This window comes from Schistocerca cancellata, chromosome 5, assembly GCF_023864275.1.
Source record: "Schistocerca cancellata isolate TAMUIC-IGC-003103 chromosome 5, iqSchCanc2.1, whole genome shotgun sequence".
Classification (NCBI taxonomy): domain Eukaryota; kingdom Metazoa; phylum Arthropoda; class Insecta; order Orthoptera; family Acrididae; genus Schistocerca; species Schistocerca cancellata.
Genome location: NC_064630.1, coordinates 641,130,489 through 641,153,874, shown reverse-complemented (window position 1 = coordinate 641,153,874; position 23,386 = coordinate 641,130,489). Strand labels below are relative to the sequence as shown.

At 43.7% G+C, this 23,386-nt stretch overlaps 1 protein-coding gene across 1 annotated transcript in view; it reads left to right on the top strand.

The window, feature by feature from the left end:
- LOC126187786 (uncharacterized) overlaps positions 1 to 23,386 on the top strand; it is a 177,358-nt gene that overhangs the window by 86,844 nt on the left and 67,128 nt on the right. The window contains exon 2 of the mRNA XM_049929058.1: positions 15,551 to 15,670. Within this exon, the coding sequence (XP_049785015.1) occupies positions 15,551 to 15,670 (120 nt within the window). The remainder of the gene's footprint in view (positions 1 to 15,550; positions 15,671 to 23,386) is intronic.

The following is a 23,386-nucleotide window of genomic DNA, read 5'->3' as shown; positions in this document are numbered from 1 at the left end:
TCGTTTCACCGAATCTGGCTGTGGGATGCCGGGTTAGGGCTGCCCAGCAGTCTCTGACGCAACAATTGAACATGATTGTAGTCTTACATTCGTAGTGTGGTGAATCAACGCGACGTGTCAGCTTAGAACTGAATGTGCCTAATGTTACAGGGTCGAGGGTATTACGGTAACGCCCGTCATTAAACCCCTAGAAATTGGAACCGTTGCAAGCTTTGATAGAAAGTGACAGGGAAAAATGGCCTGAGTTTAACAAAATGCAGACTGAAGATGATTTTCGTAACAAAATTATGTTCACTGACGAAGCCACCGTCCATACCGGAGGTAAAGTTAAAGAACATTATGTTGGGATATGGGGTGAGCACAAACCACGCCACGTAGTCGAACTTGTACGGAACTCGCCTAAGATAAATGTTTCTTGCCCTATAAGCTGTGACAAGATTCACGGTCCCTTTCCGACTCAACTGGAGCTTCCGAACCTTACCTGAACATTGTTGGACATTATGTAATGCCTCAGTTACAGCACGATACGAGCACAGAATGTATTTTCCAGCAAGATGGCGCGCCACTACATTATCATCGTGAAGTCGTAGCGTATCTCCGACGGTATGTGCCGACTTGTATTGGAGCTGCTAGAACAATATCTTGGTCGCCAAGATAACCCGATTTAACCCCAATGGACTTCCGTGTACAGGGCTACGTTGAAGGCAAAGTACTTGTTCCTCCGCTTCTGGGAAACGTTAACGAGCTGCGACAGCGGATAACACAAGCCTTTGCCACCATAGATCAAGACTTGCTTCGTAGGATTTGATAGCAAACTGGTTACAGTTGGGACATTTGTCGCGTTACAAAAGGTTGCCACACTGAACATTTGTAAATAAAATTTGATGATAAATTGCATCCAGTACTGTAACGAACAGTTAACGATTTTAGGTTACTTCTGTATAACTAATTTATAGACACTCCGTATTGCAGTTAGCAGCTGTGTGTATGTCTTGGGTCAGTGTAAATCACCGCTTGCAAATGACTATAGTCATCCAGTATTTAAGAATGAGTGGACGCAGCGCTTTGCAACGAACTTTACACATAATTTCATACCTTTACGAAACTTTTTCGCATGATCCCCACACCAAAACTATGAAAGGAAAAAAGTTTATCTTACTATATTTTCGCTATCCATGCGGCAAAACTGCCGCATCAGACATGACTTTTTAATGCATTACTTCTTTATTACTTATTGTACTTACTACTTATTGTACTCGCAACGCACTTAGCAGATAGTACCCACATATACCAGTGAATGTATCTGCAAAATTGTGTCATTGTATGACACACAGCTTAGGAGATACGGCGCACTAAAAATCATGATGCACGATAAACTAGCTTTTACAGTTAGTGTCTTTGTATTTGTCTTGAGGCAATTACGTCGACTGTATTGGAGAGAAGAGAAATTTGAGGCACAACTTGACTAGAAGAAGGGATCAGTTGGTAGCGCATATTCTGAGGCATCAAGGTATCACCAATTTAGCATTGGAGGGCAGCGTGGAGGGTAAAAATCGTACAGGGAGACCAAGAGATGAATACACTAAACAGATTCAGAAGGATGTAGGTTGCAGTAGGTACTGGGAGATGAAGAAGCTTGCACAGGATAGAGCAGCATGGACACCTTCGTCAAACCAGTCTCAGGACTGAAGACCACAACAACAACAACGATATTCACCCTGTATTTGTGGATGAGAGCACGCAGCGACTTGCAACGAACTTTACACATAATTTCAAACCTTTAAGAAGCTCTTTCTCTCTGACACTAACACAAAGTGGTGAAAGGAAAAAGTGTTTAGCTTATTATACTCCTCGATGATCTTGCAGTAAAACAGCACAGGACATGATTTCTTTACTACTAGAATTACCGGCAACACATTTTGCAGGTGGTATCCCCATATACCACTGAATGAACCTGCAAAAGTGCATCATTGTACGACACGTGGTTCAGGTGATATGATGAAGACACTGATATGCGTGAAAAATTAGCGTTTGCTTAAAAAGGACCAGAAATTATATAGACTATATTCATCCAGCGCTTTATAATTACTTAGTGACGTACAGCAAACTTTAAAACACAATTTCCAACCTTTCCTAAACTTTTTCTCGCTTGCATGCTTAACGCCAAATGCTGAAGACAGTAACTCGTTCGTCAGGTGATCAGAAGTTTGAAGCTATTAGATACGTGGGAGTTCGTTCCTTTTTGGAATCGGTAGTTTATTGATATAGGCACATGTCTGCTAGTCCTTCTGACTTTCAAGTCAGATGATAATCTGTTTGTAGAAACATCAGAGATACTTTTATACCCAGTATCAGACGAGGTACGGGGGCAAGCGAAGTTCTGAAGTGTAAGACAGCGGATTCGTAATCAGGAGGTCGGAGATTTCTGCTACGCCTTCATACAAGATAAATAAGCCTGGGACCATTCGTGTAGCTTCTCTCCGTATTCTCTACACATTACACGCATTTCTCAAATATTGAGCAGTTTCCACCGTGGGAAGTATGTTTCGTAAACAATCTCTTCCGTGGACAGAACGCCTAACGAATGAACTGAAACGCTTCATTTGCTATACCTCGATTAAGGATCCGATTAAGTTCATAGCACAGGAACTGTTTCCTTGCGGCATTTATGGCAGAAATGACTCCCATAGTTATCTACTAATCCTGTAGCAAGAGGCTATCTTATGCCTCGTGAGCTGGACAGCTTCTTCTACTTTACCAGCTAATTACCAATCACTGCAAAATAATATTATTTTCTTCCTGCTCGGCTGGAAACTGCTACAGTTTTTATCAGGCACCACTCCGTCATACGAGGAGATTACCGCGTCGTATGTCAAAAAGTTTGATGTCGTTACTAGTACTATCATCTAAATGATTAATTAAGAAGAAGTAGAACGACACTGTCATGCGGCACACTTGACGCTATTATATGTCTGTTTGCCATCCTCCACCCACAATAACAGTACTCTGTAGGAAATCGTTTCTTTTCTGAAACTTGCGATACCTACGGTGAGAGACATCGTGGAGAAACACACTGCAGAATAAAAGAAAAAAAACAGAATACATCACTTTTTCGAAGCTGCGTAGGTGACTCCCACTCCTACGCACGTTTAAAATTGGCCCAGAGGCGGCTACAACATTCCTCTGTAATGATGCGAAAGCGTGGCGCTCTGCGACGTCAGCCTCGAGTTGGGCGACTGTTCAAACAGCAAAGTGTCGACACATGCGGAAAAAAGGCCGGAGGTTGGAAGTTCATGTGAGGCGTAAGCTCGGTTCATGTCTCATAGGCACCATGTTTCACTACAATTCTTCCAAACGCCATCGTGAATGTGTCATACAATGGGAAGGTTGTCGCAGCCCCGTCTTACACACATCGCATTCCTTCTATTGACGCCTCTGCCATGCAGGTCAGAACCACGACATCCAGCATTGAAATCACTTATCTTCTGGGCGACCGAGGAATACACTTCACTACACACCGCCGCCCAGCTTCCGCACCAAAAACCCCTAGGACATTGAGACCTGGTGGTCAAGGAAGGCAGCATTCGGTTACGATTGTGGACGGGACCTTAATCAGTTACTATTGGTGGGCTTTTCTTTTAATCACACACAATTTATTTAAAATCAACAACAAATTAAATTAATGGCAATAACTTAAGAATTTCTTCATGGCTGAAGACCTTAATGGCAAATAATTTAAGAATTGATTAAAATTAATGCAACTTACAAATACAGTTATTAAAAATGTAAAAGAAAAGTGACAAAAATCTTAAATCTCGCTGCAATAATACAATTGCCAAATTAAAAATTTAAGGCAGTTAACGACACTCACGGCTGAAGGCCTTAATGGCAGTAAATTATGAATTGTTTCACGCCTGAAGGCCTTAATGGCAATAAATTCAGAATTGTTTAACTTACAAACTACAGTTATTAAAATACTGAAAACAAATCACCAAGGTCTTAAAGGTTGACTGCTAAACTACAATTGCCACATTGGAATTGTAAGACAAGTAGCTACAGTCACGGTTGAAGGCCTTTAACGCCAAGAATGGCCATTATTAAAAAAAAATTAACAAACATACTGTCAAATAGCAAGGCAATAGCAAAAGTTAATTTACAAGATAGGCAACTGATCACCAAAAAGGTGACACAAAATGATAGTAAACTTGGTAGCACAACCATTTAAACTTGCTGCAACGCCAAGAATGGCAATTATATTTTAAAAAAATTAGGAACATATAATAAAACAGCAAATATATTAAGAAGGTTAGTTCAACAGGACAAGCAACTAGTCACCAAACAGGTGAGAAAAATGATGGTAACTTGGTAATACCACAATAAAATAATAACACAATAAAAAAACATAAGAGCTAGTCACAGACGGTGCTCCAGGAATCGACCTCTGAGTCGGCAGGCCAGAAACACCTTCGCGACCGATGAGAAAGGCAGCCAAGATGGTAACTCAGACTAGTGGCAGTCTAACGAATGACTAATGATAATCTGTTGAAGCTACCTAACGTCCGATAACCAATGCAACAATGGAACACCACGTCAAAGCCGGAACCGGCGGTCAGCACTACGTCCTCAGAATGCTGTGTTTAGAGCGTCCGAAAGGAAAAAGGAACAACTACTACCAGAGTAGAAGAAACACCAACCGACCTACAACTGTCAAAACTACACGCCGTACGGGGCAGCAGCGGCAAGGCGAGGAATCGTGCACTGCCGTTACATACACTAACCTCGAGGGCAGGTCACTGGGGCGTTAGCGGCCACCAGGCGGGAAAAATACCTCTGGTTGAACTTAACAAATAGTAACACATAGAATGCAGCAATTAGTAGCAAGAAGTCGAGGAAAGCTAATTAGATCCGCCTTCCCCAGGCACTCCACTCGCTGCTCTTCGTCTCGGCGACACTGCGAACAGCAACACGAACCCAAGTCACTGGAGAATCGCGAGAGCTCACAATGGTGAAGGTTTCACTGCTAGGTTTAAAAATCCACTCAACTCAAAGCTTGTTGGATCCGGTTGACGACTAGGTCGTGTACCCTCGCGGCCACAGCCCTTCCATCCGGCAGTGCAAGCGTGCCGCCGGCGGTCCCGGCGTATTCTTGCACTCTCTCGGCTCCTACGGAGTCCGCAACCGAACTGCTCTCTCACACGACCCGTGAGAACAACGACGTCCCACAAAGATAGGGCCACATTTACTACATATTGATAACGCCGCTGGTGCCACTAGCGGACAGGCAACGCTTGCGAAACCAAGTGACTCCAGTCAACACAAGAAGAATACAAACTGTTGTGGACTGACAAGACAGCCAGTCCACAGTGACGGGTAACCGAAAGGCACGCGTTTACACACGCCGGCTGGCGTTAAGTCTGAAACAGGATACGTAATGAATGCTATAAAGAAAAGTACGTAGCTGCTTGAATACTTAACTTTGATCCATCATTTGTATACAGCATTCTTGATGATACAAGTGAGACTATCTAGAAATGGTTAATGGCGCCTTGCTAGGTCGTAGCCATGGACTTAGCTGAAGGCTATTCTAACTATCTCTCGGCTAATGAGAGAAAGGCTTCGTCAGTGTAGTCGCTAGCAAAGTCGTCCGTACAACTGGGACGAGTCCTAGTACGTCTCTCTAGACCTGCCGTGTGGTGGCGCTCGGTCTGCAATTACTGACAGTGGCGACACGCGGGTCCGACATGTACTAATGGACCGCGGCCGATTTAGAGCTACCACCTAGCAAGTGTGGTGTCTGGCGGTGACACCACACAAACAACGGAAACCATGTCAACTAAACGATACAGTTTGGGCTACAACAGCACCAACGCGAGCCGTAGCACTGCTCAGGCGTGGCATAATGAGCGTCACAACGGATGTTAATGAAACCACCTCTTCGCCTGGGACGTTGATTCCCACACATGTCGCAGTCGAAACCGACAGATCGCAATGCGATGAGCAACAGGGCGCCATTGTCGATTATCTTCGACACTGATGACGCCCCAAGGACGATTCAGTCCTTCTCTAAGGACATTGTGGGCCAGCAACCACACTGAACGTGCTAACACCTCTTTGGAATGTAGTGCGAGCGATTTTTTTCTATGTGTACAGCGTGGATCCACTAGAGACCGTTCAAAACCATTTGACAAAATTTCAATGAGAACGAAAAAGGAAAGTGTGCTTATGATTTTGAGTCCTCCAGTTTCGCGTCCTCCTATGGTGTCATCACATAGACATGTGCGTGAAGAAATCGGCGAAAGGTCGTTTTAAGAAACCCCAGTTCGGCAGCACGCTCGATGCCACCCGTGCACCTTCTTTGAGCACGTTAAAAATAGACGTGGACACCCGTCTAGCTGAGTGATGCCTCGAGGCTGCTCCAGCGCGTGAGACCAGGCAACCCACCTAAGGGGTGTGGAAAACAGTAGACTGAAATCATTTGTCCTGTCACTCGTTCACTATACTGGTACAGGACTGAGACCTAATATTCAGGGTCGTGTTGTTGAACCCACTTCACGACTGAAGTTTGTACCAAAGTGCCTTAATAACGGCAAATCTACAGATAAGTTATCGCGTTCTCTAAAATTAATTAAAGTAGCTTAATAAAGACAGATTCTTTGAAACGTTATGACGTCTTTACTAGCGACTAAATTAATTACCCAGCAGATCTCGCCTCTCTGCTGTAATCCCACTGTCTAATGGTTCTCAATCAACCAATCGTCGCCCACTTGAATGAAAACGACACGTCTTATCAGGCAGCGCACAACAGGTGCACTGAGCCATATGACAAAAGAACTGTAGATATAACTGTAGTACCGAGGTACAAAAAGGAGGAATGCAATAAATTCCCACGAGACAGAAGAGCTTCTGTTAACAAATCAGCACGGGTTTAGAAAGCATTACTCGTGCGAAACTCATCTTGCCCTTTTCTCTTATGATGTCCTGCAAAATATAGAGGAAAATGCACCTTCCATATCCCTAGATTTCCGGAAAGTGTTTGACACGGTGCCCCGATGAAGACTGTTAACGAAAGTACGAGTATACGGAAGAGGTTCCCAGATGTGTGAGTGGCTAGAAAACTTCTTAAGTGATAGAATCCAGTACGTTGTCCTCGACGACGAGTGTTCATCAGAGACAATGATATCGCCAGCAGTGCCCCATGCAAGTGTGATAGGAACACTGTTATTAATTACATACATAGACGATCTGATTGACAGGGTGATATGCAATCTGAGGCTGTTCGCTGATGTTGATGTTTTGTACGGAAAGGTGTGATCGTTAAGTGACTGTAGAAGGATACAATGTGACAGCCAAAATTGCTATTTGGTGTGATGAACAGGAGCTGACCTAAACGTAGAAGAATGTAAATGAATTCAGATGAGAAGGAGAAACAGTTCCATAATGATCAAATTTAGTAGTAGTAGTGTACTGCTTCACAAAGGTACGTCGATTAAATATACGAGAGAAATGTGAAATGGAATGGGTACGAAACGACCACACCTTGGAAGGTGAATAGTCGACTTCTCTTTATTCGGAGAATTTTAGGAAAGTGTAATTCATTCGTAAAGGACACTGTGGTGTCACCGCCAGACACCACACTTGCTAGGTGGTAGCCTTTAAATCGGCCGCGGTCCGTTAGTATACGTCGGACCCGCGTGTCGCCACTGCCAGTGATTGCAGACCGAGCGCCGCCACACGGCAGGTCTAGAGAGACTTCCTAGCACTCGCCCCAGTTGTACAGCCGACTTTGCTAGCGATGGTTCACTGACAAATTACGCTCTTATTTGCCGAGACGATAATTAGCATAGCCTTCAGCTACGTCATTTGCTACGACCTAGCAAGGCGCCATTACCAGTTACTATTGATGCTGTAAAACATGTTCACCAATTATGGATTAAAGTTAAGTATTCCAGCAGCTACGTACTTTTTTTACTAGTCTCAATTCCTTTAACTGTTCCAGACCTCACGCCAGCCTGCGTGAGCTAAAACGCGTGCCTTTCGGCTTCCTGTCATAGTGGGTTGGCTGTCTTGCCAATCCACAACAGACACCACGTGTAGAACTGTAGTGTGACCCACTCTTGAGTACTGGCCAAGTATTTGTACCCCAACAGGTCGGATTGATTGGAGATAACGAAGCAATTCAGACGTAAGCTGCTAGACTTGTTAATGGTAGGTTCGATCAATGCGTAAATACTACGGAGGTGCTTAGTGAACTAAAGTGGGTGTCCCTGGAGGTAAGACGACGTTCTTTTCGTGGAACAGTATACAGAAAATTTACAGAACCGACATTTGAAGCTGGCTGCAGAACGATTCTGTTGTAACCAACGTACATATCGTGTAAAGACCACGAAGATGAAATAACAAAAATTAGGGCTCGTCTTCAGTTGTCGTTGGTCCCGTTCTTGCGGGATCTTTTCCCGACCTCAGCGATGTCGAAAATAATAATTTATCACTGGATTCCTGATATTCACGGTGCAATCGCGAAATGGGCGTACTGGAAAATCCCCACTTCATCTCTACCTCTCAGATGCTGTGTCCCATGGCTCGTGCGCCGACTATCACACCACTTTTGGACTCCCTTAATTCTTGATAACCTGCCACTGTAGCAGCAGTAAACGATATAACGACTGTGCCAGATACTCATTATCTTATAAAGGCGTTGCCGACCGCAGCGCCGTATTCTGCATGTTTACACATCTCTGAATTTGAATACGTATGCCTACACCAATATCTTTGGCACTTCAGTGTATAAACGGGTACGAAATTTAAGCTACACAAACTTAACAGAATCGAATTTATATACCACATGAAATATACGAAGGATGGAACTTTAATAGTGGCAACTATTTATTTACAGCTGTTAAAAAATAGATACGTGTTTCAAAGTTTTAATGACCTTCAAAGTAGTCACCAGCATTGTGTATAACCCGTTGCCAGCGATGTGGAAGTCGTAGGATACTCTTAGCAGTGCCAGTTATGTTGACAGCTCGAGCTGCGCGGTCTATTGCCCGACGAATTTGTAGTAGTTCTGAATCGAATGCCGTGAAGTGTTTCCTTCAGTTTACAAATCGAGTTGAACTCACGAGTGCTTAAGTCAGGAGAGTGCAGTAGGTGGAACAGCACTTACCAGCCCCATCAGTCAAACAAATCAGTAACAGCTTGCACTGTACATACTTGAGCATTATCCTGCAAACTGATGGTCAGGTCCTGCAGAAAGTGTCATCACTCTCTAGGTCGTAGGCTGTGTTCCAAAAATGAACAGCATAGAGACAGAAGTGATGACACTTTCTTCAGGATCTGACCATCAGTTTGCAGGATAATGCTCAAGCATGTACATCGCAAGCTGTTACTGATTTGTTTGACTCATGGGGCTGCTAAGTGCTATACTACCTACTGCACTCCCGTGTCTTAAGCCCTCGTAAGTTCAACTCGATTTGCAAACTGAAGGAAACCACGGCATTCGCTTCAGAACTGCTACAAATTCGTCGGGCAATAGACGGCGCCCCGTCAACACAACTGGCACTGCTAAGAGTATCCTTCGACCTCCACATCGCTGGCAACGGGTTATACACAATGCTGGTGACGACTTTGAAGGTAAGTAAAACTTTTAAACAAGTATCTATTTTGTACCAGCTGTAAATAAATAGTTGCCACTATTAAAGTTTCAACCCTTGTATATTCCAATGCTGTAGTCAGCTACTCAAACAAAGATCTCAAATAATGATGTTGTTACGATGTATATTCTTTGTACTTCGAGATAATGTTTTTACACCTAGCAGTTTCCAGACACCAGAGTGTTTTTTTCCACAAAATATGACATGACAGTTTGCATGTGGTATGTTATAACAGAGACAAGAGCGTATGACCATTGGAGGTACTGTATATTACTTTTACCCCAACATCGTAACACAACACACACATATGTCATACTAACATATGTAAATCCACCTGATAATGAAGGTTTAAACTTTCAAGGTGCGTTGTGCATATAAATAGACAGTGAGTGTTAACAGTAAACTTGTTGTTTCATTCGAACGCTAAAGATATTTTAGTTGAATTAAAAAGTAAGTTCTTAAAAATATGATTATTGTTGTTGGACCAGAAGATGTTCCTTTTCTTTTTGTAGCCACTGTTCAATATTCATTTAGGCCAGTCATTTTTATAACTATTCTCTTCATAAACGTTGAACATAATGCTGTTGTTACTGTAGTATACTTTGATTAAATCTTCTCTCCAGATGTTTTGTAATTTATAAATTTCAACAATTTCATGAATGTTAACATTATAAAACTGCCAGATATTTTTCTGGAAAAACTAAAGTTTATTAGTAAACGATTGTTGTTTTTTATTATTCATTGGCTGCTGCGTTCTTTGAACATTAATGCTGTAGTTAGTATATTATACTGATATTTAGTTCATCCTTTTATTTAAGCTCAAGAGTTATTAGCACTGCTGTTACCTATTTTCAGGGAGTAACTCTGATCCTGTGACATAACTTGCAAATAAATTACCAATCAGAGTCTTTCTTAATTGAAGGAAAATCTAAATACTGATTACCTTACGGAAAATGTAAATACTGATTACCTTACGGTTTTCATTTGGTTCTGTGGTTGGTGTAGTGTTATGCAGCATGCAGTGTGTATGACACGTTATTCGGCTGATAGTCATCGTCAAGTTCATTTATTTACTCATTTACTTCATTCAGTTTCATTTTAAAAAATGTAGCAGAAAAATTCATCCGTTCCGAAGTTGCAGGCCCTATTATACTTCACCATGAGCCGACAACGACACTACATCACTTCCAATACACTGTACTGGAAATGCAGAAATGATTAATTCAGGATATACTTTCATCTAGTAGTTAGTAAGTAGAAATTTTCTTTGTTTTCACTAGAAGATATATTTACACTTCATTAATATCTTTTAATATAGTACAGGGTTTAGGACACAAAATGGCCGTGTTCGGAAAGATTAACAAATACGTATTTCCTCAAAGACAGACAATGGCTTAAAGATCGCGTATTGATCTGCAAGAAGCTTTCGAATAAGAGAACAGCAACAGCGATAATAATATGCCCAGATACGCTTATCAAGTATTTACTTTGACTCGCACACGGCCAAAAATGTATTAAGATATGTAAGTCATTAGATATATTATAAAATTTTCAGTTTCTATATTTATCCAAATAAGAAAGCTCGACTGTCAGAAGTAATTTGTTAATTCGTTGATTGCTTTGGTAGTACCTTTTATGACTGTTACAATATCTTTTAATGAACACTACCGAAAAGTTTGTAGTGACTTTTCAGGGACTGTGGCTTTGAATATTAGTTGAAGGAATAATTCTATATTTCTTATCAATTTCTTCACTTTTATGCGAAATTTATTCAATTTTTCAGACAGTATATATTTCACCATCTTTGTAAGCCAACGAAAAGTGTTATCAACTATAATGAACATATGTCACACAGTTTAATGAAAGAAGACTCGGGTACAGTGTTTCTGAGACCAGAATGAAGATCACAGATGAACTAAGTGGGCGCATTCGTCTGACGTATTTCCCGCACCTAAGAAAGGAAGAAACATAACGCTGCTCTAAATTTTAAAATTCATTATCTTATAGCACAGTGTCTCATATGTTTGAAATGAACACAGTTTATTTTCGCCTCTCTTATATTCTACCAGTAACTTCATTCATGCACATATGAGACATCGGACAGCTGTGAGATTAGCTGTTCTTAGTTTTTTAATACAACTTCGGTTTATAAAAAATACGTTTATAAGATAAATCTTCTCTATGAACCGGTGCCTGCAGAAACTACTTAAGTCTGAAACTTTCCATAACATATTTTATGCCTTTAATACACCTGTGTAAGATCTACGCGCGGTGGACGTCAATGTTTCGCTGGTTCAGCGCCTCGTCTCGAAGAGACAGACACGTGGAAAACTTGTGTGGTTTCTGTTGCTCTCGGTAGACAGTATCACAAGCCTGAAGATTTTTTCCCTTTTTTATGTTACAGGGGAGTAGCAATGAAAGCAGCCAAATGAGTTTGTAGCTTGTTGATAAAATACATAGATGAATGCTTACCCCCTACAGTAAAAATCCTTTACATTTTTTTTCTTGACTGATTGACTTCATGACGCCTGCATCAGTTAACTGTTACTGCTATTCTCACGTACTTGTGTATATTTGTCTACTCGCTAATCAAAAGTTTTACAACTGCTGGAAAATGAATTAAAAATTAAGAGTACATACATCGTGGAATCATCCAAAAAACTCATAGGAATCTAGACCCAGGGTGTAAGAAACACCTTTTTTTCTCTCATGGTTGTCCTAGAGCAAACAGAAACGACCCAATGATCATATTTTATCTTGTTCTGACTGTGACCGTGACTATTAGTTCATTAATAGCCACTTCTTTTTTACCAGTTATCGAGGATAGAGAAAATCGTAAAAAGATACAATCTTGTGCATGTATCTTTTAATGTATTGACTTAGGAGCTTAAATTTGTTGCAGCACCGAGGAATCGTACACCTTAGTTCGTGACATACAACACCAACAGAGTTGATTTGTTTTCCTTTGTAATTGTTTGTCAATAGCCTGTTATTTAGGTTGTGGCTGCTTCACAAAAAATAATATTACAGTTATCTCAAACTACGAACTAATATACAGGCTACGAATGTAGGCTGCTGATCCCTCCATCATCACTAAGAACTCCGTTGTATCGACAGGGAAAGCTCTCAGAGGACATTCTTGAATTATGTGGGGAACAGTCATTTTTGCAACGACGCAGTCACAACTTGGAGAAGTTATTTCCTGCCACTTGTGCAAAGGGTTGGCACGTCTTCCAGTGTCGGTTCTTATTCGTTTACGAACCCCTCCACGCCTTCCACAGCAGTTCAAAGCCAGGCGGCTTTGTCGAAAAGCAAGGCATTGTACGACGTCCCTTCGTTACGTTAACCTGTCATGTGTGGTTCCAGCAGTCATCAGTATTTTAAGCCGTTTCCAGTGAACATTCTTTTGGTTTCCAGGGATTTCCATGGATGAGCAACGAGAGCGAAGCTTACTTTTTCTGATGCTTGGAATGTCTCCGTGAACAGGGAGGTTAGTTTCTGTAGTTCATTGTACTACCGTTAAAGTACACTTTCCCGCAGTGGAGATGGAGGTGGTATGTGGCTAATTATGGGTGGCCAGAAAGTAGGTGTGCATATGATGGTACTAGTTAAAAGACGCATGGCATGGTGAAGCCGTGTGTCAACAAGATTTTTGTGACTACTATTCATCCAATTTGTTGACCAATATTCTGCAATAGCATAAACAACTCAGAGCTGGAGTACTGAGTGCTGATGCTGTCGATCGGCATGATGTACCACAAAGTTTCTAGAGGACGTTATTTCGAGTTTTCATTTTGACAGCTGTTCTTAATAGCCTTTAGTTACCCTGCAAGTGTCCCCTGAGTGGCGCTAAACTGGAAACAAAATACGGGCAACCAGACAATCCTCGAGATCTCACGGTATACAGGGTGGTCCATTGATCGCTACCGGGTCAAATATCTCACGAAATAAGCGTCAAACGAAAAAACTACAAAGAACAAAACTTGTCTAGCTTGAAGGGGAAAACCAGATGGCGCTATGGTTGGCCCGCTAGATAGCGCTGCCATAGGTCAAACAGATATCAACTGCGTTTTTTAAGTAGGAACCCCCATTTTTATTACATATTCGTGTAGTACGTAAAGAAATATGAATGTTTAAGTTGGACCACTTTTTTCTCTCTGTGATAGATGGCGCTGTAATAGTCACAAACATATGGCTCTCAACAGTTGGTAACAGGTAGGTTTTTTAAATTAAAATACAGAACGTAGGTACGTTTGAAAATTTGATTTCGGTTGTTCCAATGTGATACATGTACCTTTGTCAACGCATCATTTATGAGAACGCATGCTGTTACAGCGTGATTACCTGAAAATACCACATTAATGCAATAAATGCTCAAAATGATGTCAGTGAACCTCAATGCATTTGGCAATACGTGTAACGACATTCCTCTCAACAGCGAGTAGTTCGCCTTCCGTAATGTTCGCACATGCATCGACAATGCGCTGACGCATGTTGTCAGGCGTTGTCGGTGGATCACGAAAGCAAATATCCTTCAACTTTCCCCACAGAAAGAAATCCGTGGACATCAGATCCGGTGAAGGTGCGGGCCATGGTATGGTGCTTCGACGACCAATCCACCTGTCATGAAATATACTATTCGATACCGCTTCAACCGCACGCGAGCTATGTGCCGAACATCCATCATGTTGGAAGTACATCGCCATTCTGCCATGCAGTGAAACATCTTGTAGTAACATCGGTAGAACATTACGTAGGAAATCAGTATACATTGCACCATTTAGATTGCCATCGATAAAATGGGCGCCAATTATCTTTCCTCCCATAATGTCGTACCATACATTAACCCGCCAAATTCGCTGATATTCGACTGGTCGCAGCCATAGTGGATTTTCCGTTGCCCAATAGTGCATATAATGCCGGTTTACGTTAGCGCCGTTAGCGCTGTCGGTGAATCACGCTTGGTCCCTAATTAGAACGCGTGCAAAAAATCTGTCATCGTCCTTTTCTTGTGCCCAGTGGCGGAACTGTACACGACGTTCAAAGTGGCCGCCATGCAATTCCTGGTGCACAGAAATGTGGTACGGGTGCAATCGATGTTGATGTAGCATTCTCAACACCGACGTTTCTGAGATTCCCGATTCTCGCGCAATTTGTCTGCTACTGATGTGCGGATTAGCCGCGACAGCAGCTAAAACACCTACTTGGGCATCATCATTTGTTGTAGGTCGTGGTTGATGTTTCACATGTGGCTGAACACTTCGTGTTTCCTTAAATAACGTAAATATCCGGCGAACGGTTCGGACACTTGGATGATGTCGTCCAGGATACCGAGCAGCATACATAGCACACGCCCGTTGGGCATTTTGATCACAGCAGCCATACATCAACACGATATCGACCTTTTCCGTAATTGGTAAACGGTCCATTTTAACACGGGTAATGTATCACGAAGCAAATACCGTCCGCACTGGCGGAATGTTACGTGATACCACGTATTTATACGTTTATGACTATACAGCGCCATTTATCACAAAACGATAAAAGTGGTTCAACTAAAAGATTCATATTTCTTTACGCTCTACACGAATATGTAATAAAAAATGGGGGTTCCTATTTTAAAAAAACGCAGGTGATATCCGTTTGACCTAAGGCAGTGCCACCTAGCGGGCCAACCATAGCGCCACCTGGTTTCCCCCTTTAAGCTAGACGAGTTTCGTTCTTTGTGGTGTTTTCGTTTGATGCTTATTTCGTGAGATATTTGGCCCGGTCACTATCAATGGACCACCCTGTATATTACATCACACACAAGAACGTGAATGAGTCCATCAGCCTGTTAAAGTATACATAATGCAAAGCCTGGCGCTGTGGTGATGGTCGCTTGCTGTTGCCTGTTGCAGGGAAGGGCCCGTCTCTGCCGCCTAGTGCACTGCGCATCATCTCCAGGAAGGAGTGGCTGGCGCAGCCGCCCCTGCAGCCCGCGGTGCCGGTCACGCCGCCCCTCAACCTCGTCGTCATCAGTGAGTACAGTGGACCACCCGCTCAATAATACCACCTAAGGCACAGACTCCTGCAATTTCTCAACTTATAACACGTACATTACACGGAAATGCAGCTTTAGGGGAGTACAAAAGGTGATGTGGGCATAAAATTTCGATTTTTATTTTTTTACTTCAGTTCTCTCTTTAATTTACACGCTTGTAGCCTCCACCAACATTCACACACAACAGTCATACATATACCATGCATTTTTTTTTTTATAATTTCTGTTACAAGCCAGGAGTGACCCCAGGAAACAGTACATTAATAATGGCCTTTTTAAGAGCTATATCGTTTGGCAGGCAGATGTGTGAGAACCCTCCAGGTATTGGGTCATATACATGTACAAAATTCTATGGAGACCTAACAAACAAACTGAGGAAATAAATATAACAAACTAAATGAACGAAATAATTTTAAAAGCATTAATAACAATTAGCTGTTCCAAATTTGTTAATAAGGAAATTTTTGAAAACAAAAACATTCTGAACAGATACACGCTCTCCTTTAAGCTGAAGACAGTAACATGAATTCGTTACACACATTGAAATTAAGATAAAAATTGGCAACCCCTACGACAGAAAATCACAGCTCTGAAATCGTATTATCTGGCAGACACAGAAAATACGTTTGCTACATAAGATTACCGCATATACAGAGTAAAAGGTCACAACATTTTTAGCCACCACTGTTCATCTCCTAATGTTTTCATGAGTCAAGACTGATTTAAAGATAAAACTAATACAATTGACGTAAGCTTTCAGATTTAATGAAACTTAATTTCTATGTATAGGTCACAACTTAGAAGCATTAGGCTTCGATCACAGAATGAGGATCCCCTGCCACCGTAACACACACCGGCTGAAACTTCCAATGTGCGGGTTGTCTGTCGGGATATCAAGGCGCCGGTGTACCCGACGAATCACTCCAGATGGCAGTCGTGGTTGCTCAGTCGGCTGCAAGATCCAGCCAGGCCAAACACTCGGCCGAATAAACTTACCAAGTCCTTTGAATAAGAGGTGTTGCAGGCGCACCTAAAGCACGCACCTGAAGCACAGACAGACATATTGCTTTAAGGATAAATATCACGTGCCTACCTGGCGTACTCAAAGGCCAATGTGCAAGTTCTGAGTACGAATAATTGCTCAAGTTCGCAGCAAGGAGCGAAAATACAGATTTCGCAGCTACTGTCTGTCTATAGTGACGCTCAAACAACATTTCGTGCATAATGCTTACGGCCAAGTCAACAAGGATGCAAAAGCAAACCGGCCTAAGTACAAGTGTGGCTTCAATTTAGGGACTTTAGAAACATGTGTCAACTAACCAACACAAAACCACAACACCTGTTGAAAATTTTTCACCTGAAGAGCACAGCAAAGTACGAATGACAATTCCAAATCAGTAAATTTCTTACTAAGAATTAAAATCAGCTTCATCAAACTTTAAAAGTACAAACAGCTCAGAGCCCTGAGGGGGCTCAGAAAAGTTTAAAAACCCGTAGGAGTAACATGCACTGACCAGCCAGAACATTACGACCACCTACCTAGTAGCCGGTATGTCTACTTTTAGCACGGATAACAGTGGCGACGCGTCGTGGCGTGTAAACAATCTGGCCTTGGTAGCTCGCTAGACGGAATTGGCCCTACATCCACACACATCCCTGTAAATTCCGGGAAGAGGGCCGATGAGCTCTGACGACACGTTCAATTGCCTCCCACATGTGTTCGATCGAGTTTAGATCTGGCGAGTTGGTGGGGCCAGCACATCAATTGGAGATCATCATTGTGTTCCTCGAACCACTCCATCACAGCCTCTTGTTGAAAAACTCCATTGCCACCTGGAAACACGATCGTCATGAAGGGCTGTACGTAATCCGCAGCCATTGTGCGATACTCCTTGGCTGTCATTGTGCCTTCCAGAGCTCCACTGAACCCGTGGATGCCCACGTGAACGTTCTCCGGAGCATAATGGAGCCGTTACCAACCTGTCTCCGTCCCGCAATACAGGTTCCAAGGAGTTGGCCCCCTAGAAGACGACGGAATCGCGCTCTGCCATCGGCATGATGAAAAAGGTAGTGATTCATCATACCATGAAACGCTCTGCCATTGCGCTAACATCCAGTGCCGACGGTCACTTGTCCATTTCAGTCTAGTTTCCAGTATTGTGGAGTTAACTTTGGCACATGCATGGTTCGTCGGCTGCGGAGGCCCATTGTTTGGAGTGTTAGGTGTACTGTGTGTTCGGACACACCTGTACTCCACGCAGCTCTCAAGTCTGATGTTAGTCCCGCCATAGTTCGCCGCCAGTCCTGTTTTACTAGGCTGCCAAGTCTACGAAGTTCGGCATCTGTAATGACAGTAGTCGGCCAATCCCACGACGTCTGGCCGTGGTTTCATCTTGGTTTCGCCATCTGTTGAAGGCACTCACCATAATATTCCTCGAACACCCGACAACTCGAGGAATTTTCGAGTTTCCAGGCCATCCTCGCAAGGTGACACTGCTATCGTCGGCACGGGTTTATATCGACAGTAGGTCGGTGGTTATAATGTTCTAGCTGATCACCGTACGCGCTTACAGCTTACAGTTCCCCCGCTTCCACTATTACGCAGACAGGCTAAATAACACGTCCGGAACACCAAGGCAGCACACACCTAGTCTTATCGCAGCTCCGTAGGCAACACTAAAACACACTAAAATGCGACAGTAGGCGAGCAAGGGCATGGAATTTACAATGAATATCACAAGTAGCTGTTTCTTGTGTAAAGCGAAATCATTTGAGAATTAATTCAACTTGCACACATACGATCCTTAATAAGAAATAATTTAGAAAACATATATTTACAAATTTATCAATGTGCAACACCACCACCGTAATACAGAGGTCGCTTTCTTTCTCAAACAACTGTCAAGTCACCACTCAGGCAGATGCGACCACAAAGTATGGAGTAAGAGCGCACCAACGTCTAATACACTGGCTTTCAAATAGAAAAGAAGCTAAGACACTTGGCTTAAGGCAACCTGCGACGTATCCATGGCAGAAAGATAAAATACCGCGACCATACTAGTCCACTGCTAGCCTCTCAGCCAAACACGGCTGCAGTCGCCGCACTGCACGGCCAATCACGCGCCTTCCCGTCTGTCTTATGTGGGCTCGTCTCCACTACATCGATCGCCGACCACCTTCCTATCCGCGACCCACCTCACCTCACCTCACCACACCACACCTCTCTTCGACCGGGCGCCACCGAGCTTCCTCGTTCGGCAGCCGATCAAAGATTATCCTCTACCCGGAAATCGACTCGGAGCGAGCCGTCACGATTTAATCTAATTGACGATGTCATTGGGTCAACAGCGGAACACGTACTAGTCCTCTACAGTGGAGTGTCGAGTCCCACGTTCAACACGGTGCCGTGAACGGTGTGCTTCGAAACAGTTGTGCGTGTACCAACACAGTCGTCAGATGTGTCACAGATCGCCAGCCCTTCCTGCTTTACAGATGGGGTAATCCTGTGACCTCCACCTTCTGCATAGATGTCCAACACCTGAGATGTACTTACCGCGTCGGCAGAGTTTTCGCTCCGCGCAGCTGTTGAAATTCGTTATAATTGGTCGTAGCTGCTCAGGTGAGTGCATAGCCACTGAGAATCGCTCGATTTTTAATTTTGGTTTACCCATTACGCAAATATTTGGCGTCTTTTTCCCGAATGTGACACTATTTCAGAGGTTGTTGTCAAGCAATCCAGAAGCACAGATTAAATTACTATGAGTAAAGCGAACATAGTGAAATATGTAGTCACACGTATGTTGCTCTATATATCGAATTGTCACGATCTCCGAGGCTGTGGTGAGGCAATAAACTAAGAGCAGTGCTTAACTTTCTACTAGCGAAGCAAACTACGAAGGGCAGTCAATAAGTAGTGCAACACATTTTTTTCTCGGCCAATTTCTGTTGAAAAAATGCTGGATTTGTTATGGAACATTGTGGAATATACCAACTTCAGCCCCTAGAGTTTCATGAAGTTTCGACAGGTGGCGGCGCTATACGTGGCCTTCAAAATGCGTTCAAGCAGAGTGCTGTCATTGAGTTTCTTTCGGCGGAAAGCCAGAGCATCACAGATATTCACAGGCGCTTGCAGAATGTCTGCGGAGACCTGGCAGTGAACAAAAGCACGGTGAATCATTCGGCGAGGCGTCTGTCATCATCGCAAGAAGGTCGAGCAAACCTGTCCGATCTCCCACATGCCGGCCGACCGCACACAGCTGTGACTCCTGGAATGTTGGAACGTGCGGACACTCTCATCCGAAGAGCTCGACAGATCACAGCCGAACACCTCGCCGCTCAACTGGACGTCTCTGCTGGTAGTGCTGACACACTCGTCGAGCAGTTGTGGTACTCAAAGGTGTGTATGCACTGTGTTCCTCGCCGCCTAACAGAAGAAGCAACGAAGGACCGTCTGTGCGGAACTGCTTCCATGTACGAGCTGATTGCGACAATTTTTGTCGAACATCGTCACCGGCGATGAAATATGGACTCATCACTTCGAACCGTAAACAAAACGACAGCCCACGGAGTGGCGCCACACCACCTCTCCCCCGAAGAAAAAGTTCAGAGCCACTCCGTCAGCCGGTAAGGTCATGGCGACTTTCTTCTGGGTCTCTGAAGTGTCTGTAGCGTTTGAGCAACTCTGAAGTGTGTTGTGCTACCCTCAGGAAATTGAAGAAACGTCTTCAGCGTGTTAGTCACCATCAAAATGCAGGCGAACTTCTTTTCCATGACAAAGTAAGGCCTCACACGAGTCTGCGCATCCGAGAGGAGCTCATAAATGTCCATTGGACTGTTCTTTCTCAAAAGTTCATTGGACTGTTCTTTCCAATCAAAATGGTTCAAATGGCTCTGAGCACTATGGGACTTAACATCTGAGGTCATCAGTCCGCTAGACTTAGAACTACTTAAACCTAACTAACCTAAGGACATCACACACATCCATGCCCGAGGCAGGATTCGAACCTGCGACCGTAGCAGTCGTGCGGTTCCGGACTGAAGCGCCTAGAACCGCTCGGCCACAACGTGTTTCTTATCCATCTTACAGCCCGGGTCTCCCACCTTCCGACTTATATATGTTTGGCCCAATGAATGATGCACTCGGTGAGAAGCAGTACGTGGATGGTGGATAGACGTTGGCTCCGACGTCGGCAAGTAGAATAGCACCAAGGGGGCATACAGTTCATCCTATAACGGTGATATAAGGCTGTCGCTATGAAAGGTGACTCAGTTGCAAAAGAGGGTTTTGTAGTCAAGAGAGTGTGAAATAATATCGTGTATTGAAATCCTGAATAAAACCAACTTGATCACAGCAAAAATTTGTTGAATTATCTGTTGAACCGCCCTCCTATCATCTAACTTCATTTACGAAGGAAAGGAAACTACGAATGAGAATCTCATTACTTATCCACGTTGGTCAAAGCTGCCGGCCGGTATCGTAGGCCCTTATTTATCCAACATCACTGTAACAAACGAACTAAAGTTGGATCTCCCGAAGCAAGGGAAGGAAAATTCATTTATAAATTCTTCCAATCACTGTTTTCGCTCGTTACTAGGACAACCAAAGATTAAATATAACTTTGATTCGGAGCGTAAACTCGTTAACTATGACATCACCTACCATAACACTATTTCAGAACTCAAACCCGACCCGTGGTATCCAATACATTAAATGTACATTACTGGCCATTAAAACTGCTAAACCAAGAAGAGATGCAGATGATAAACGGGTATGAATTGGACAACTATATTATACTAGAACTGACATGTGATTACATTTTCACGCAATTTCGGTGCATGGATCCTGAGAAATCAGTACCCAGAACAACCACCTCTGGCCGTAATAACGGCCTTGATACCCCAGGGCATTGAGTCAAACAGAGCTTGGATGGCGTGTACAGGTACAGCTGCCCATGCAGCTTCAACACAATACCACAGTTCATCAAGAGTAGTGACTGGCGTATTGTGACGAGCCAGATGCTCGGCCATCATTGACCAGACGTTTTCAATTGGTTGAGAGATCTGGAGAATGTGCTGGCCAGGGCAGCAGTCGAACATTTTCTGTATCCAGAAAGGCCCATACAGGACCTGAAACATGCAGTCGTGCATTATCCTGCTGAAATGTGTGGTTTCCCAGGCATCGAATGAAGAATAGAGCCACGGGTCGTAACACATCTGAAGTGTAACGTCCACTGTTCAAAGGGCCGTCAGTGCGAACAAGAGGTGACCGAGACGTGTAACCAATGGCACCCCATACCATCACGTCGGGTGATACGCCAGTATGGCGATGACGAATACACGCTTCCAATGTGCGTTCACCGCGATGTCGCCAAACACGGATGCGACCATCATGATGCTGTAAACAGAACCTGGATTCATCCGAAAAAATGACGTTTTGCCATTCGTGCACTCAGGTCCGTCGTTGAGTATACCATCGCAGGCGCTCCTGTCTGTGATGCAGCGCCAAGGGTAGCCGCAGCCATGGTCTCCTAGCTGATAGTCCATGCTGCTGCAAACGTCGTCGAACTGTTCATGCATATGGTTGTTGTCTTGCAAAAGTCCCCATCTGTTGACTCAGGGATCTGATACGTGGCTGCACGATCCCTTACAGCCATGCGAATAAGATGCCTGTCATCTCGACTGCTTGTGATACATGGCCATTGGGATCCAGCGTTCCATATTACCCTCCTGAACCCAACGATTCCATATTCTGCTATCAGTCATTGGATCTCGACCAACGCGAGCAGCAATGTCGCTTTACGATAAATCGCAATCGCGATAGGCTACAATCCGACCTTTATCAAAGTCGGAAACGTGATGGTTCGCATTTCTCCTCCTTACACGAGGCATCACAACAACGTTTCACCAGGCAACGTTGGTCAACTGCTGTTAGTGTATGAGAAATCGGTTGGAAACTTTCCTCATGTCAGCACGTTGTAGGTGTCGCCATCGGCGCCAGCCTAGTGTGAATGCTCTGAAAAGCTAATCATTTGCATATCACATCATCTTCTGCCTGTCGGTTAAATTTCGCGTCTGTAGCTTGTCATCTTCGTGGTGTAGCAATTTTAATGGCCAGTAGTGTATTCACAGTTACTAACACAGAGACTAAATTAGCTGTATAATGGAATGACAACAATGTAAATTAGTGGTGCACTGGTACTCGATCCCAAATGTCCAAATTGTTGCCATCGGTCGCCTTATCATTAGCCTCTCCGAGCACGACTCGCGCCCAGACCCAGACTTGAATACGTCGTCAGTCGTGTGTTTACAACCTGCACTCTTACACGCATGCACGTCCGAAGGAACATTGCGCCGTACTTCTGAACAACACAGGTACTGCAGGATCGATCGAATCGCAGTACCAAAGGTTCAAGTTGACGCTGAATGGTCACCACAAGAGCTGGTGTCGCGGCGTAAGCGAGCCTTATCTTCTGCAGATAAGGTTCCTCTGCACTTAAGCTTCTTTGTTCTGCAAGAGAGAAGTGCGCTGATTGTACTGAGCGGCGCGCTCACAAGTCTGGCAGCCGGAACTGAAATGCTGGAACCAGAAACAACCTACCCATGACGCTTTGGGGCCAAGCTGACGGTCATTTGTTTGTCTGGACTCACTTTGTCCCTTCACTTCACACGTTAGGCTGTTTATTACCAGTCACTG